Consider the following 16,014-nt stretch of genomic DNA (forward strand, 5'->3'; position numbering starts at 1 on the left):
GGAAACCTCCAGACAACCTACAGATAACCCGACACCTCGGTCGACTTCTTCCAGCATAGCGCACCCGCCGATTTGTCGCCGATCCTCGCTCTCCGGCAATAAGGCGGCCGGGATCGAGACGCATCTCCAATCCCCCGGGATCCCTCGATCAGCGGTGACGATTAGACCTTCTCACTTCCCGCACAAAGGAAAGCCCGTCTTCAAATCATTTTCCTCGTGTATTTCCCCTGTCTCAATTGTTGGATACTTCACCAAGACATCAGGGTATAACCGTTGCTGTTATGAACACAATCCCACAACGACCTCGTCGCCGTCTTACCGGTGTTGCTGGTTCAACACCACCACGACCACAACCAGAGCGTCGTCCCTGATTATGGTTGTTACAAAGGGCCTCCCGGACCCTCCTGGCCGAGATGCCGTGCAGGCCAAGGACCGGGCCCAGGCGCCGAGCGACGGCGGAGAACCGCCGGCCGAGACGCAGCACGCCGGCTGGCTTGGGCTCGCACTCAAGGTTCTCAAATTCATCGCTGAGCAATGGCTTATCATAGGGTTTGGCCTTGCTTGTTTGTTTGGGTATTTGTGGCCCGGTAAGAGATGTTTTGTTCCCATCCGCACCGACTAGGGGAATGTGAGAAGACTAATCAGGGTTGTGTTTTTCCTTTCGATAGAGGTCGCATCAAAGGGAGGAGTAATCAGGTCGGAGTACAGTATTCTCTATGGCTCGGTGGCCATCATCTTCTTCGTCAGTGGGCTACAGCTGGCGCCAGAGAAACTGCGCAAGAACCTGTTCAACTGGAGGCTGCATATCATCACCCAGGGCATCAGCTTCATATTGATACCGCTTATTTGGCTAGGTATGTCCTGCACCGGCAAAGAACCAGTATCATCATGGCATGGCATGGCCTTCGCTAATGAACCACCTCACAAGCCATCATGTGGATCATCATCGCCGCCCACGGCACAGATTCCATCGAGCCGGCCATCCTCGTGGGGATGCTCGTGCTCAGCTGCCTCCCGACGACCATCGCCTCCAACGTCGTCATGACCCGTAACGCGGGCGGGGACGACGCGGCCGCCATCATAGAGGTCGTCATCGGCAACGTGTTTGGGTCCTTCCTCTGCCCGGGCCTCATCTACATCTTCATCCCGGGCGTGGGCGAGTTCAGGGACTGGGCGCCCTCGGACGCGTCGGGCATACCCGAGATGTACCGCCACGTCGCCATGCAGCTGGGCCTCAGCGTCCTGGTACCGATAGGGCTGGGCCAGACGCTCAGGGTGCTCTTCCACAAGAAGGTGATGTGGGCGCTGGACACTTTCTGCCTGGCCAAGGTGTCGACCTTCTTCCTGTGTACGCTTGTGTGGTGAGTCCTCCTCCTATCATAATCCGACGGACGGACGATTGCTGAGATGGAGAAAAAAGGTCCACATTCTCCAACGCTTTTCAGACCGGAGCCATCCAAGGCCTCCCGACCCAGTCGATCCTCTTCAACGTCTTCATGAACGTGGGGCTCTACGCCCTCTTCACGGGCGTCTGCTTCGCCGCGGCGCGGCCCCCGCACAGGCTGGTTGTCGCCTTCGAGACGCGCGCGGCGCAGCGGTACCTGCCCCGGTGGGCGGCGCGGGCCATGGCGCCCAGGCAGATGTCCAAGGAGCAGACGGTGGCCGTGTGCTTCTGCGGCGCGGCGAAGACCACTAGCGTCGGGATCCCGCTCGTCGCGGCCATGTGGCACTCCAAGGACACGGAGACGCAGGCGCTGCTCGACATCCCCGTGCTGCTGTACACCATGGAGCAGGTCTTCCTCGCGCAGGTCCTGGTCTATGTCTTCAGGTGGTACCTCCGCCGCGGGGAGGCGCACAGGGAGAGCATGGTGGATATGGAGGCGCTGCGGGCGCCGCGGCGGGGAGGGCGTGGCGGTGGTGGTGGGGTTGAGGATGTTGATGGGGCGGGTGATGCGAGGGCTCCTGGTGGTACTGGCGGGACAACCAGGTTTACTGGTGATGGTGAGGCGAGGAGGGCAAGGGGCTTTGATGAAGTCTCGCTGGAATGACGGGGCTCGCTGTCGCCAAGACTCACTCTGAAGTTACAGATACAGCCTCACCGGAACTCACCCTTACGGAGACGCTCTCGCCGAGACACGAAGACTCGCCTTCACAACGACCCGGCTTTGCATGTATTGGTTTCACCTATTCTATGTGCTAGGTTATATTCGGTTCGGGGAGATAGGGCCATTATTAGCAACTAAACTACACTTGCTCATAGATCCGACAGGACACTCGGAAACTCAATAGAACAATACACGGGGAAAGCTTTCCTTCTTGAGCACTGCTGGTATCCGTTTCTGTGTCGTCATATTGCTTTCTCAGGAGGCGTAAATATCAATTGATGCCCTAGGGTTAGTTTTACGTACCAGAAATATCGTGATGATCCGGACAATCGGCATTCTGTCTGTCTCCGAATTAGACAATGCTGTCTACCTCTTGTCTGGCCGGTACACATAGTTTCCCTCCCTTTATGACCCAGGTAAAAAGAAAGAAATCTGCAAAAGGTTGAGGAGAGAGATAAAATCAAAGATTAGCATTAAACCCCAAGAGATCTTACAGGTCTCTCCCTTCGGAGTCGGTCAGTGGGGTGATAAGATAAATGGGGCTGAAATTGATATCCAAATCCTTTCGGCCCACGCCATCTATCCAACATGGCTTATAACAGTTTGTCCATGGCCGTCCATTGAAAGTCCAGAAACAAGCTAATTTAGGCCCAGGATTTGCGTAGCGCAGGGCCAAGCGTGGTCCAGGCCGTTGAGCAAGAAGGATTTGTCTGAGCGTCTGAGAGCCGATGCTTCTACACCCAATCCGGCCTTGGCCTCTTGCTCCTGGTCATCATCGATGACAGTAATCTCGACCGAACCAGCAAATGCACTCGGCCCCTGATGAGGATTTGAACAGAACACATGGGTATATAAGCTGTAGTCCTTGTTCGTCTATTCATGTATGCTCTAAGACAACGTCTCACAGGCATTGAATAACTGGAGGACAACGACAACGCGAGCTCCAGGATATCCGCGGCAAACACAATGAACAGCAACTTTCTCACGAGCACCCTGGGGAGCATCGCCAGCACTCCCCATCTCCTCCTGGTCCTCCGATCCGTTGTCTCAGTGGTGCTCCTTTTCCTCTCAGGTGCGGTGTAGCCCCCATGTCTCCGCCAGAACCAATCCTGCTCGACCAGGGAGTAAACGAACATCCTCATCCGCAAGCTAACTCACCCACCCACCCACCCACGACAGGCATCTCCTTCTGCATCCGCTTCTGGTGCATCCCCATGCTGCGGCGGTGCCCCCCGTCCCCGACGCAGGTCTCCCAGTTCAGCGTCATCATCGAGCAAGGCCACGCGATCCTGCTGCGCACCTCCCGCGCCCTCGCCGTCGCGCTGATGTCCCTGACGCTGCTCACCGCGGCCCACCCGGACCCGGGCGTCGCGGGCCTCTGGAGGTGGCATGGCTTCTGCGTGGTGATCCTCGTGGCCATGGGGGCGTGGGAGAAGCGCGCCTTGTTCCCTGTCAACGATCGGATCCTGGCTTTTGATCACGATGTTGGGATCGGCGAGGGGAAGGGGAGGAAAGGTGATGGGGAGTTCACTGTGGGGGAGAAGGGGGAGCTCAAGGGGCTCTTGGATATCTGGGCTGCTAGGCATCCTTGGAGGATTGTTGTGCCTCTGACGTGCGGCTTGATCACTTTTGGGGTGACAGTCTCGCAGACCGCATGAGGCGTTGCTTGCCCCCCCTCCAACTCTAGACTTTGGGGGGTAGGGGGGGGGGGGTCGTGATGCTGCGGTTCAAGGTGCATAGGTTCCCGAACTTGTAAATTGAGGCGCAGGCAGCATGCTCCATCATCGGCGCTGTTCACTGGTTGAGACCAGTCGGCCTGTCTTCATTATTGTTGATTATTTCGCGCGGGGATAATATCGACGAACGCCTTCAGAGCCAGTGATAATCAACTGGAATATTGGCTCCCTACTTCCCCTCCCATCTTCTTCGCATACTCAGCATGCACGCCTTTCCAGTGCGCTTCCTGCTGGCCTTTGACAGACTCGTACAAGAGCCTCGAGCAGAAGATGGCCACGTACTCCACGATGCGCAGCCCGTCCTTGTCCTCCACCACCTCCCAGCGCCGTTCCTGGCTGACACCCAAGGCGGCCTGCAGGTAAACGAAGATGCCGTCCTTGGTGTCCGTAATTTGGTAGTGGTTCGTGATTGTCCCTAGACCGGGCAGCAGCTTCGCAAACAACGCCACCCCTGGGACCTTGTCCACAACTTCGTAACACCGAGTGTCTCCTTTCCTGATAGCCTGGACTGGCTCGGGGAGAGGGTGTAGCTTGCCATCCTTGGGCTGCGTGTCGGTCTTGGACGAGATGAGATTTGGATCTGTGTCCAGGAAGAATTGGTGCTCTTGCAAGACGGCCACGGCTTGCTCGGCTGTCACATTCCCCTTGACCTCTGTGGTGTATTGGAGCGTCTGGTCTTTGGCCATCGTGATGACCTGTCTTCGGGGTATGAGCGCTGGGCCTCGTATTGCGCAAAGGAGCCTGTTCCGAGGTTACTGAAGTCCTGCAGCTGCGAACGAGGTGCGATGAAATTCACTAGCAGGTTGGGAGGGATGAGAGGGTTTGATCAATTTGTATGCCACCGAGAATGTTCAAAAGTCTGTTCGAGCTCGCGCATGAAGTGGCATTTGCCGGCTCGTGACAAAACACTGCCCGTTTCGACTCTTCGCTGCCACAGCAGCTACAGGGCATTCAACGTATCCCGGCCGAACTCTAATCCAGGAGGCTCACACCGGATTAACCGGCCCTCCAGTGGTGCTGTGCACCGAGAAAGCATGAACTGAAGGCAGAAAAAGTGATTTCTGAGCTCTATAGGAAGGTTACAATCTCACGGGTTTCACTGCAGCTTTGCTTGGGCGTCTGTCACGCCGCCATAGCATCGGTGAGCTGACTGCCTGGACAATGCTCACTGTTAGACCTCGGGAATGATAGACTTCATGTAGGATGACCTCTGATAAGAAGCACCCCTACGTAACTAAATTCATTGGACTCGCCTATGCGAGGCTTTCCTCCTATGGGATAAACTTCCATGAGGAACTGGTTTGAAGTATGTAAACAAAAGGTGCTCCACAATGACGTCTGGGGTCTTTGGCCATGGCTGGCTGTTACCGTAAGTAACAGCATGTGAAAAGCCAGCCCGCAGGCAGATGAATCCGATAATCGTGTGTAACCCAGTTTCCTGCGTGCATAGGGAATCTCGGTGGACTGCAGATCACGCGTATCGTATGTGGGTGTTTGTGTGTTGAAGCTGCGTTGCGTTTCCAGCACGATAATTGATGCTGGTGGGAGCTAGAAGTTTCGAAAAGCTATCGACTTTAGGTACTCCAGGTACCCAGCTATGCAAAGTAACATCATCAACAAGCTCGCCAGCTCCCGGGAGCTGCCTGTGCCCCACATTGATGCAGCAAGGCGGGGTAGAATGGCGTCGCACCACCAATCATGGAGCTAACCGCAGGCTGAACGCCCTCCACTTCCCTGGCCGTTGACCTGCCAGCTCCAAGACGGACGTACCCAGGTACATGACCCCGTTGGCAGAGGCAAACCGCCCGTCTTTGAAATTCACTTCATCACCACCACCTTTGTCATCGTTCCAGCAAGAGCCCACTGCTCAAGAACCTGCACTTTCTACAGAGCGTTTCGCTGCCATACACGCCACTACCCGAAAGCTCCTCCGTTCTTCCGTCCATTCCTGAAAGGCACCTCCCGCGCAATTGTCGAGATCCTACGCCCCATTTGATCAATCTCACGACTGGTGACATCAAAAGCACACACCTACCAACATGAGCCTCGCACGATCACTCCGAGGCTCGTGTGCCTGCAACAGGAACCAGTACCTCATAAAAGCCCCTCAGGATGCTAGGGAGGTGGCACAGGTGCACTTTGGGACCGAAGCATCTCATCGTAAGCACGAGCTGCACAAAGCACCCACAGCATGGCTCCGTCGGACGACTACAGCTAACACGCAACCGCAGGTCTCGCCCAGGCTAGTCTCCTGTCGGCACACCTTCGTATCCCTCTGAACTGGTTCTACTCTGCGACCGTGGCCTACTTCCCGGACGAGACCGCCAACACCATCCGCCGCGTGTACGAGAGCCCGGCCGAGAACCACGCACGCCGCCAGTTCTGCGGCTACTGTGGCACACCACTCACCTTCTGGACCGAGCAGCCGCACGGCGAGGGTGACTACATCCACGTCACCCTGGGATCCCTATGCAGGGACGATCTCGGCGACCTGGACGAGCTGGGCCTGATCCCGGAGTCTCCGAGCAGCGAGGAGAGAGGAGGGGCAGGCGCAGGCGGCGGCTCGTCGGAACTGTCCGCCAGGGGTGGGGGTGGTGGTGGGGGTGGTCCCCTGGAGGCGGCTCAGCAGGCGAGCGAGGCCCAGCGCATCTCTGCGGCGCTGTCGACAGCCGCGCAGCCAATCGGCCGGGAGTCGCGCGGCATCCCGTGGATCGAGAGCCTCGTGGAGGGCAGCAGCCTGGGCGGCAGGCTCAAGCGGGCCAGCGTGACGCGCCGGAGTGCCGACGGCTCAGCCTGGGCCCAGTGGCACATTATCGAGTACAGCGACGACGGCCACGACCAGGTCGAGAGCAGCGAGCATGACGGTCCGCCGTCCGGTAACAACGGGAAGCGGAAGCTGGCTGACAGGGACGACGTGCAACAGTAAATCCGAGTTGGGGGGTACGGTTGGCCTACTGCGCACGTAACATGGCCTTTTACGATACATTACATCCTGCCTCCAATCATGGCCATGCCTGATGTGGCGCACGGCCATAGCGTCATGCTGTATCCTCGCGAAGCACAACCAAAGCCGGCACGGCAGATGCCTGGCGGCCGGTGTCGAAAATCAGGGCCGACGGCACGTCTGTGCCATTGCATATAAGGGGAGGTTCATAGGCGTTAGAGGGCTCGAGGAAGGTGATATTTTTCAGGAAGGTAGGAGTCCATTCAGTCTTGACAGTGAGGCTGATGTGATGGACCAAGTGTAGAAAATGGAAAATAAAGGGTAGGGGGTGTGAGACAGAATGACACGGGGATTTTGGTACGGACGACCGGGCCACAACGGGACATGGGCCATAGAGCTAGCAGATGCACCATAATAGCGAAGTTTTTGAGCAGCTAGAGCTAGAGCACGAGAACAAAAAGAAGGTAAAAGCAACACACAGAAGCTTACTACGAAGTGAGGTGACCGGGACAAGTGCCGTTCCCCGAGCCAAGTGTGTGGTTCTTGACCCGAAGTTCAACCGCCGGCAGGAGACCGCGGCGGTGCGACGGGCTGCAAGGGTGGGACTCGACGGGGTGATGATGCCGGAGGACGGGACGGCGCATGGAGACTACCGCAGCGACAGGCAATGCGGCAGGCGGGCCCTCTTCACTTGTTGGGGCCCTTGGGGATCCTAGGGGTCCCTCCAAGCAGCCACACCCACCCGCTAGTTGCCGAGGTTTAGGCGCCTGAAGAGGACAGGCGCCGCGACGCTCAGTGCTCACGGTTGGACGGCCCGGGACGCAGGCCCATGAGGTTTGGTTTTGGGGGGGCTTTGTGGGCTTTGGGGCGGGTTTTCAAGGTTGCTCCTCGGCTTCGCTGCCAAGCCACGAGGCTTGCTCAAGGATGAGACGGTGTTGTTCGTTGTGTTGCGTGCCTCGTGTGCCTCGTGTACCTTGGTCGGACAAGAAGTGTGGCTTCGGGCATTTTGGACAGGTACAGACCCCGTGCAGGGTGGCTTTTGGCCTTTTTTGGGGGGGAGAAGAGGGTGTGTGGGAGCACTTGAGGGCGAGGGGAACCACCACCGTCTGTCTCCGAAAATCCATGTGGGCTCCTCCTCATGCGTGTTACCCCGCGCCCAGGTGGGTAGGTGGGGTGCTTGGTTTTGGTGGAGTGGCCGTGGAGAGCAGGAAGCCGAGGGCTGAGGAACCTAACACGTTTCGTGGCACGAGTGCCAAAGTATGGAGACGACAATCCCGAGACTATGCCTAGCTTTTCTCGGTCGTGACGGTCCGAGAAACGGGCAGAGTCTGGGCCAGGCACTCCGTACTCCGTAGATCCACTAAGCTGTCTCGCGGCCAACCCAAGTCCAACAGGCCAGCAGGTCATTCGCCCGGTCCAGTCTGCCCACTTCCTCACAGGCCCCTACCCTAGGTGGATATTAGTGGTTGTCGTGGTCTCACCCAGCCCTACTAGCCTTGTGTATATTGTGCAATAAATATATATATAAGACGTATATTCTCCCACATCCACATCTGTGTCTACCAGCACCTTGTGTTTGTCCAGAATTGGTCAATTTCTCCCTGTGGCCACACTTACAACATCATGTCTCTGCCCAAGGACTTCAAGTGGGGCTTTGCCACGGCAGCGTGAGTCTGACGAGTCCCTGATATTTAGAACCTGACCAAGTGGCCAGAGGCTGACGCTGTGAACAGCTACCAAGTCGAAGGAGCCACCGAGGAGGACGGGCGAGGCCCCTCTATCTGGGACACCTTCTGCAAGATCCCAGGCAAGATCGCCGACGGCAGCGATGGCTCCGTGGCCTGTGACTCGTACCACCGCACGGCAGAGGACATCGCCCTCCTGAAGTCGCTAGGAGTCAACTCATACCGCTTCTCTCTCTCATGGTCTCGGATCATCCCCCTTGGTGGCCGCAACGACCCCATCAACCAGGCCGGCCTCGACCACTACAGGAAGTTTGTAGACGACCTCCTCGACGCTGGTATCGAGCCATTTGTCACGCTGTACCACTGGGACATCCCCGACGCACTGGACAAGCGGTACGGTGGTCTGCTGAACAGGCAGGAGTTCCCCCTCGACTTTGAGAACTACGCCCGTGTCGTGTTCAAGGCCATACCCAGGTGCAAGTACTGGATCACCTTCAACGAGCCCTGGTGCAGCTCCATCCTGGGCTACAGCACGGGCTACTTCGCCCCGGGCCACTGCTCGGACCGGTCCAAGTCGGCCGTGGGCGACAGCTCGCGCGAGCCCTGGATCGTGGGCCACAACCTGCTGCTCGCCCACGGGCGCGCCGTCAAGGTCTACCGCGAAGAGTTCAAGCCCACCGACAAGGGCCAGATCGGAATCACCCTCAATGGCGACGGCGTGTACCCGTGGGACCCCGAGGACCCCGAGGATGTCGAGGCGGCCGACCGCAAGATCGAGTTCGCCATTAGCTGGTTCGCCGACCCCGTCTACTTCGGCAAGTACCCGGACTCGATGCGCAAGCAGCTGGGCGACCGCCTGCCCGAGTTCACGCCCGAGGAGGCGGCCCTGGTCAAGGGCAGCAACGACTTCTACGGCATGAACCACTACACCGCCAACTACATCAAGCACAAGACGGGCACTCCCCCCGAGGACGACTTCCTGGGCAACCTCGAGACCCTCTTCTACTCCAAGAAGGGCGAGTGCATCGGCCCCGAGACCCAGAGCTTCTGGCTGCGGCCCAACCCCCAGGGCTTCCGCGACCTGCTCGGCTGGCTGTCCAAGCGCTACGGCTACCCCCCGATCTACGTCACCGAGAACGGGACGTCGCTCAAGGGCGAGAACGACATGAAGCTCGAGCAGATCGTCGAGGACGACTTCCGCGTCAAGTACTTTGACGGCTACGTCAAGGCCATGGCCCTCGCCTCCAAGGAGGACGGCGTCGACGTCCGTGGCTACATGGCCTGGTCGCTCATGGACAACTTTGAGTGGGCTGAGGGTTACGAGACAAGATGTGAGTATATATCGATCCACATGAGTGCAAACCGTGGGCCTCCTCACGTTTCAAATGTAAATTAGTAACTAACATCTTCCGCAGTCGGTGTAACATATGTCGACTATGAGAACGGCCAGAAGCGCTACCCTAAGAAGAGCGCAAAGAGTCTGAAACCACTGTTTGACAGTCTGATCAAGAAGGACTAAGTACCAGGTCTGAGGGGAATGCTGATGATAATGAATCTGTGGATGATGTTTCAAACTTATATATGGACGGGCGTAGTGTATATCTTTGGTTGACCTTTGACACACTCCAGTGGTGACACCTAGGCACTCATGATTAATTACATAGCCTGTGAAAATTTGAGAACTGACAACATTTTCCCGAGGTCTCCAAATTGTTGAACTACGTGAATTAGTTGCAGTCAACGGCGGAAGCTCTCGGCTGTGAATAAACATTGGCCTTGCGTATGTTGCGCCCATGTTATAACCGAGGGCCCTTAGCCCGGCTCCGTGAGGGGAAATGGCAGCCGGTGGAGTCAACGACGATCCCGAGGGAGTAACCAAGCGGCAACGTGGAGTACTGTAGTCAATTGGGAAAATGACGACGGTACCGAGTGAACGGATGAGGGGGCACAGCTGCGCTCGGTTGGGGTTTCTAGCCTCCTTGGCCCGAGTTGGCAAATAGAAGGATCGGCTCTCGTCGGTCATCTCCAACTCCTTGCGCTCTGTTCTGCATGTATCTCATCCCAACCTCCAGCGAGAAACGACATTGCTTCTCTCAATACACTCGTCGCGGATTGCCTCGGAACTGATAAGATCTCTTGTTTGCCTTCGGTGTATTTCATTGTGCTGGTTGCACAATAGCTTCTCCCGTCGCACTCCCCTCATCAGCCGCTCCGCTTACTACTTAGCCGGACTTGCAACTCGTATAATCACTCCCTTCTCCCATAACAAGATATAGACCTCGGCTCCTGACCCCTATATATTGGGAAGTTGCATAAAATATCTTTGTGCCAACAAAATACTTGTGTCCAAATCTCACAACAAGAAACCATCATGTCTGGCCCGCCGTCTCGCCTCAAGAGTATCCTGGGCCACCTCCTCCCCTCCCAGGCCTCGACCTCATCAGCCAAGACCGGGCAAACATGGCAACACAGCCACCACATACACACCCTCTCGCCCACCTTCTTCCTCCCGCGGGCCGCATCCATCGAGCCCCAGGCCGAGGCGATGGTCCACATCACCGCCAACGGCTCCGTCCTGCGCAGGACCTACCAGGAGTTTGCGGACCGCGCCAGGGGGCTCGCCTACTACTTCAAGACCCACGGCTACAAGCGGGTCGGCGTGCTGGCGCCAAACACGCCTGCATTCTTGGAGTGTATCTACGGGATCGTCGCCGGGGGTGCTGTCATCGTGCCCGTGAATTACCGGCTGAAGCAGGATGATATCAGCTACATTTTTGACTTCGCCGACGTGGATATCATTATTGCCGACTGGGAGTTTGAGGGCCTGCTGGCGTCCTTCAGGAAGCTGAAGCCGGGCGTGAAGATCATCATCGACACGGACACGGATGCCACTGAAGGAGAGCTATGTGGGCCCTTTGATGAGGTTGTGTCTGAGGGCCTGACATATGACCGGCAAAACGGCAGTAAGGGCTGGGATGGCCTGTACATCTCGGCTGAGGACGAGGATGAGATGCTAGCTATTCCATTCACATCGGGGACAACATCTCGGCCAAAGGGTGTGGTGTATTCACACCGTGGTATGTTCTGTATCCGGGCTCAAAGCAGAGACTAATTCAGTGTGACTAGTATGCTAACAGAGCCGCACGCACAGGTTCATATTTGGCAGCCATGGGTAACATTATAGAGTCGGGGTTAAATACCCAAGGCGGACGCTGTAAATATCTCTGGACGCTGCCCTTGTAAGTACTGCCATATCTACTCTCTCAGTGAACCGGCCAGGACGCTCACCAGCACTGGGCCAGATTCCACGCCATAGGATGGACCTTCCCCTGGTCGGTAGTAGCTGTGCGCGGGACCAACATCTGCCTGCGCAAGATCGACTACCCCTTGATATGGCGGCTCCTCAAGTCAGAGGGCGTGACGCACTTCAACGCAGCGCCGACTGTCAACACGCTGCTGTGCGCGGACCCCAACGCAGAGCCTCTCGAACGGCCCTGCCAGGTCACAGTCGCGGCATCACCACCGTCAGGGCACCTGTTCGAGCAGATGACGAACCTGAACCTGCACCCGGTGCACGTCTACGGCATGACGGAGACATATGGGCCTATAACAAAGGGCTACATCATGCCGGAGTGGGACGCCCTGGACCCCAAGGAAAAGTACCAGCTGATGGCGCGGCAGGGCCACGGCTTCGTGGCCAGCCTGCCGGTGAGGGTGGTCAAGACAGACCAGCCAGACGAGTCTGTCCTCGTCGACGTCGCCAGGGACGGCAAGGAGATCGGCGAGATCGTCTTCTTCGGCAACATCTGCTCGCGGGGGTACTACAAGGACCCGGAGGCGACGAGGAAGCTGTTCGCGGGCGGCGGGCTGCACTCGGGCGACCTGGCGGTGCAGCACCCGGACGGGGCGATCCAGATCCTCGACCGGGCCAAGGACATCATCATCTCGGGCGGGGAGAACATCTCGTCGGTCGCGCTCGAGGGCATGCTCGTCAAGCACCCGGACGTCCTCGAGGCGGGCGTGGTGGCGGTCGCGGACTCGCACTGGGGGGAGAGGCCCAAGGCGTACGTGACGGTGAGGGCGGGCAAGGACGTGGCCGGGAGGGACGTCGTCGACTGGGCCAAGCACCAGAGCCAGATCTCCAAGTTCATGGTGCCCCGCGAGGTGGAGATTGTGGCCGAGCTGCCCAAGACCTCGACGGGCAAGATCAAGAAGAATGTCCTGCGGGAGTGGGCGAAGCACGGCCAGCACAAGGAGTAAGCGCCAGAGAGCAGGATGGTGAAGGTCGGGCCAGTGGAGGGAAATGTCGAGTAGACCAGGGCACAGAGATACACACAGCCATCAGCCCGCTCGTCCGGCTTCAGGCGGGTCGCGAAAATAGCTCACCATACATAGATCCCACGGGTTGCGTATCCGAAAAGAATCACAACATCTTTTCGGGCCTTTTACAGATCACTGCTCGCCCAGCGTCGTTGAAGTTGTGATATGGAGCCTTACCAAGGGACAAAGGAGCGGCGGGACCCGGGCCGCTCAGCCGAGTGCAGGGGTGGTGGATAGACGGGCAGAGGTTCCTGAAAAGTCACTTCATCTCTGTGGTAATGAAACGCCTCATGTATACGTATTTTTCCTGTTTCTATTTTTTTTTTCTTCTTTTTTAATACTTGTTACCTGTCTTTTATATCGCTCTGTTGCTGAAAGAGAATTTGTTGGCCTCAGAGGGTCATAACTCTTTGCACACTCCTGGACAGGTTAATTTTTTGTTCCGTTGCGAGAAGAGCTTGTGATCAATCTGACCATGTGGGCGCCAATATCCACCTGATTTGTACAGATGAATCGAAGACTTGCATTCTTCTGTGGTTCCTTCTATCCATTGACCCATCGAAGAGTGGATAGTAAACGTAAAAGATGGGCAGATCTCACTTCCAAGGTTGCACATGGTGTCCCATCTCAGATCTGTCACCTTCGGAACGGCCCGCCGTGGGGGATGGAGAAAAGACCAGCAGAAACAAAACCCACTATATCATCTTAGCAAATGCGGAAAAGATGGGGAATAGATTACCTAGGTACTATCCTGAGTCGATAGTTGTGCAGACTGCAGGCTGGACAACGAATCGGCAACAGGTCTAGATCTCCATAGGGCGAGGGTCCCTGCATTAGTCCCAGATCGACCTGCACAATGCAGTTCGCCAAGTCTGAGCAGGGGTCCGCCTACTGCTCCGAGTCTTTGACATCATTGCCCGGATCTTTAGCTTAGGCTTGCTCTCACATACGGGCCTTAACACAGATGCCCAATAAGACCATCAGGCGGAAAGGCATTATCATCAGGAGAACTGGTCATCATGGGCAAATCAGCCAGAGTCATCTACTGTAAGTCACAAACCCGGAACATGTCCAGATACAGCAGAAAGTCTCACATGCTCGCAGGGTTCAGGACAGACCTGCGTCTCCACGACTCGCCAGCACTCAAGGCAGCCCTGGACCTCAACCCAGAGTGCCTCTGGCCCATATTCACGTGGGACCCTCACTATGTCTACCGCGCCAAGGGGGGCACCAACAGGTGGCAGTTCCTCCTGGACTGCCAGAACGACCTCTCCGAGTCCATCACCAAGCTGAACAAGAAGTCCAAGCTCTTCGTCCTGCGCGAGGGGCCCCAGACCCTATTCCCCAAGCTCTTCAAGGCCTGGAAGGTGACGCACCTCGTCTTCGAGAAGGACACGGACGCCTACGCCCGTGACCGCGACCACGTCGTCGCCGAGGCCGCCAAGAAGGCCGGCGTCGAGGTCATCATCAAGTCGGGCCGCACGCTGTGGGATAGTGACCAAATCGTCAAGGCGAACGGCGGGAAGCCCACCATGTCGGCGGCACAGCTCCGGAACGCGGGCGACAAGTGCGGCAAGATGGCCAAGCCCATCCCTGCCCCCAAGTCCCTGCCGGACCCGGGCGACATGCCGGTGGATGACCTCGCCAACGAGCACGAGCAGCCGCCCTCGGACCCAGACTTCAACGCGGCGTGGCGCACGCTCAAGGATAAGGGGTATACCAAGCTCGCGGGGCCGAGGGGCGATTTCGCGATCGAGACCATGGCGGAGCTGGGGTTCCCCGAGGCGACGACGCCGCACCGGGGAGGCGAGACGATCGCGCTTGAGATGCTGGACAAGGTCATGGCTGACGTGGAGTACGCCGCCACCTTCCGCAAGCCTGACACCAGCCCGGCCGCGTTCGAGCCGCAGTCGACCACCCTGCTGAGCCCCTTCCTGCACTTCGGCGCCCTGAGCTGCCGTCTTTTTTACCACAAGGCCCAGGAGGCCTGTGATAAGTACAAGGGCAAGGCGTCGTCGCCACCTGAGAGTCTGACGGGGCAGCTGTTGTTCCGGGATAGTAAGTGGCCGCATCTGTAGTTCAGTTCTTCGCCTCCGGGAGACCCGTGAGGTCATCATCCTCTCTTCAACCATATATATACTTATACCTCACGCCCTTGAAAATTGAAATAGAGAGGAGACTAACAGAGAGATTTTCAGTGTACTTCGCGGCCCAAGCAGCTCTAGGCCACGCAATGATCCAGACAGCGCACAACCCCCAGGTCCGCTTCGTCCCCTGGCACCTCCCCTCAGTCCTCGAGGCCAGCACCAGCCCCACAGACAAGACAACCAAGGAGATCACCACCCCAGGCAAGTACAAGATCGACAACCAGCAGGCGGAAGAGTGGTTCCAGCGGTGGAAGGCCGGGACCACGGGCTTCCCCTGGATCGACGCGCTGATGCGGCAGCTCCGGCACGACGGCTGGGTCCACCACCTGGGGCGGCACTCGCTGGCGTGCTTCCTGACGCGGGGCGGCTGCTACGTGCACTGGGAGCGCGGCGCCGACGTCTTCAGCGAGCTGCTGCTGGACCACGAGCCCGCGTGCAACGGCGGCAACTGGCAGTGGCTCAGCTGCACGGCCTTCTTCGCGCAGTACTACCGCTGCTACTCGCCCGTCAGCTTCCCGCAGAAGTGGGACAAGGAGGGCCGCTTCGTGAGGAGGTGGGTGCCCGAGCTGGAGGGCGTGCCGGCCAGGCACATCTATGAGCCGTGGAAGGCGCCCATCGCGGACCTCAAGAAGGCCGGCGTCAGGCTCGTCGAGTTCCCTGGCGTCGGCGAGGAGATGGCCGAGGGGACGTACCCGAAGCCCATGTTCGACTTTGGCGAGAGGCGGACTATCTGCATCGCGAGCCTGAAGAAGGCGTACAGCGTTGGCCTGCGCGGGGATGACAAGAAGGTGCTGGACGGGAGCTGGAGGGAGCTGTTTGAGGGTGGTGGGGACAACGAAGAGGTGATGGGTCTGACTGACCAGAGCGACGATGGCAGGGATGCAGATAATGGTGATGCTGGCAGCAAAAAGTCCAACGGAAAGCGGGCAAAGGCAGGGCCTATGGACAGGCATGTGAAAAAGCAGAAGACATAGCCAATGGTTGAGATCCTGGTGTCATCGTGATGAACTACACGGACCCGTCAGATGGCAAATAATTTCGACTACCTCAGTTCATGCGTGCCCAATATGCCATGGC

At 57.7% G+C, this 16,014-nt stretch overlaps 7 protein-coding genes across 7 annotated transcripts; 6 read left to right on the forward strand and 1 right to left on the reverse strand.

Moving 5' to 3' along the window:
• Positions 1 to 373: 373 nt before the first annotated feature.
• On the forward strand, positions 374 to 2,294 carry KVR01_008800 (uncharacterized protein; the record flags this gene model as incomplete). The annotated part of the gene is made up of 4 exons (XM_044782715.1): positions 374 to 587; positions 669 to 854; positions 929 to 1,361; positions 1,421 to 2,294. 4 exons carry the CDS (start codon positions 374 to 376, stop codon positions 2,046 to 2,048), a joined length of 1,461 nt encoding a protein of 486 aa, XP_044642567.1. The 3' UTR covers positions 2,049 to 2,294.
• Positions 2,295 to 2,723: 429 nt separating this feature from the next.
• KVR01_008398 (uncharacterized protein) lies at positions 2,724 to 3,763 on the forward strand (the record flags this gene model as incomplete). Its single annotated transcript, XM_044784111.1, has 2 exons — positions 2,724 to 3,177; positions 3,285 to 3,763. Exons 1-2 carry the CDS (start codon positions 3,072 to 3,074, stop codon positions 3,761 to 3,763), a joined length of 585 nt encoding a protein of 194 aa, XP_044642165.1. The 5' UTR covers positions 2,724 to 3,071.
• On the reverse strand, positions 3,667 to 5,318 carry KVR01_008616 (uncharacterized protein). Its single transcript, XM_044786117.1, has 2 exons — positions 4,638 to 5,318; positions 3,667 to 4,582 (listed from the first exon to the last, which is right to left on the reverse strand). The coding sequence occupies exon 2, from the start codon at positions 4,525 to 4,527 to the stop codon at positions 3,991 to 3,993; it is 537 nt and encodes a 178-aa protein (XP_044642383.1). The 5' UTR covers positions 4,528 to 4,582; positions 4,638 to 5,318; the 3' UTR covers positions 3,667 to 3,990.
• Positions 5,319 to 5,636: 318 nt separating this feature from the next.
• On the forward strand, positions 5,637 to 7,259 carry KVR01_008831 (uncharacterized protein). The gene is made up of 2 exons (XM_044790146.1): positions 5,637 to 6,001; positions 6,073 to 7,259. Exons 1-2 carry the CDS (start codon positions 5,881 to 5,883, stop codon positions 6,765 to 6,767), a joined length of 816 nt encoding a protein of 271 aa, XP_044642598.1. The 5' UTR covers positions 5,637 to 5,880; the 3' UTR covers positions 6,768 to 7,259.
• Positions 7,260 to 8,187: 928 nt separating this feature from the next.
• On the forward strand, positions 8,188 to 10,161 carry KVR01_008430 (uncharacterized protein). Its single transcript, XM_044784706.1, has 3 exons — positions 8,188 to 8,452; positions 8,519 to 9,801; positions 9,886 to 10,161. Exons 1-3 carry the CDS (start codon positions 8,409 to 8,411, stop codon positions 9,987 to 9,989), a joined length of 1,431 nt encoding a protein of 476 aa, XP_044642197.1. The 5' UTR covers positions 8,188 to 8,408; the 3' UTR covers positions 9,990 to 10,161.
• Positions 10,162 to 10,524: 363 nt separating this feature from the next.
• On the forward strand, positions 10,525 to 12,920 carry KVR01_008686 (uncharacterized protein). The gene is made up of 3 exons (XM_044783236.1): positions 10,525 to 11,547; positions 11,622 to 11,709; positions 11,773 to 12,920. The coding sequence occupies exons 1-3, from the start codon at positions 10,842 to 10,844 to the stop codon at positions 12,728 to 12,730; spliced, it is 1,752 nt and encodes a 583-aa protein (XP_044642453.1). The 5' UTR covers positions 10,525 to 10,841; the 3' UTR covers positions 12,731 to 12,920.
• An 889-nt stretch (positions 12,921 to 13,809) lies between these two features.
• Positions 13,810 to 15,911, forward strand: KVR01_008628 (uncharacterized protein; the record flags this gene model as incomplete). Its single annotated transcript, XM_044787036.1, has 3 exons — positions 13,810 to 13,837; positions 13,895 to 14,848; positions 14,989 to 15,911. The coding sequence occupies 3 exons, from the start codon at positions 13,810 to 13,812 to the stop codon at positions 15,909 to 15,911; spliced, it is 1,905 nt and encodes a 634-aa protein (XP_044642395.1).
• Between the last annotated feature and the right edge of the window lie 103 nt (positions 15,912 to 16,014).

Source organism: Diaporthe batatas, assembly GCF_019321695.1.
Source record: "Diaporthe batatas strain CRI 302-4 chromosome Unknown Contig00010, whole genome shotgun sequence".
NCBI classification, from domain to species: Eukaryota; Fungi; Ascomycota; class Sordariomycetes; order Diaporthales; family Diaporthaceae; genus Diaporthe; species Diaporthe batatas.

Excerpts from the sequence above, each read along its gene's own strand:
- KVR01_008686 (XM_044783236.1), top strand. The coding sequence starts at position 10,842 with ATGTCTGGCCCGCCGTCTCGCCTCAAGAGTATCCTGGGCCACCTCCTC. Across the intron at positions 11,548-11,621 it reads TGTGGTGTATTCACACCGTG|GTTCATATTTGGCAGCCATG; the intron begins GTATGTTCTGTA and ends CCGCACGCACAG. Across the intron at positions 11,710-11,772 it reads TATCTCTGGACGCTGCCCTT|ATTCCACGCCATAGGATGGA; the intron begins GTAAGTACTGCC and ends GCACTGGGCCAG.
- KVR01_008616 (XM_044786117.1), bottom strand. The coding sequence starts at position 4,527 with ATGGCCAAAGACCAGACGCTCCAATACACCACAGAGGTCAAGGGGAAT.
- KVR01_008831 (XM_044790146.1), top strand. The coding sequence starts at position 5,881 with ATGAGCCTCGCACGATCACTCCGAGGCTCGTGTGCCTGCAACAGGAAC. Across the intron at positions 6,002-6,072 it reads TGGGACCGAAGCATCTCATC|GTCTCGCCCAGGCTAGTCTC; the intron begins GTAAGCACGAGC and ends ACGCAACCGCAG.
- KVR01_008430 (XM_044784706.1), top strand. The coding sequence starts at position 8,409 with ATGTCTCTGCCCAAGGACTTCAAGTGGGGCTTTGCCACGGCAGC. Across the intron at positions 8,453-8,518 it reads TGGGGCTTTGCCACGGCAGC|CTACCAAGTCGAAGGAGCCA; the intron begins GTGAGTCTGACG and ends CGCTGTGAACAG. Across the intron at positions 9,802-9,885 it reads TGAGGGTTACGAGACAAGAT|TCGGTGTAACATATGTCGAC; the intron begins GTGAGTATATAT and ends CATCTTCCGCAG.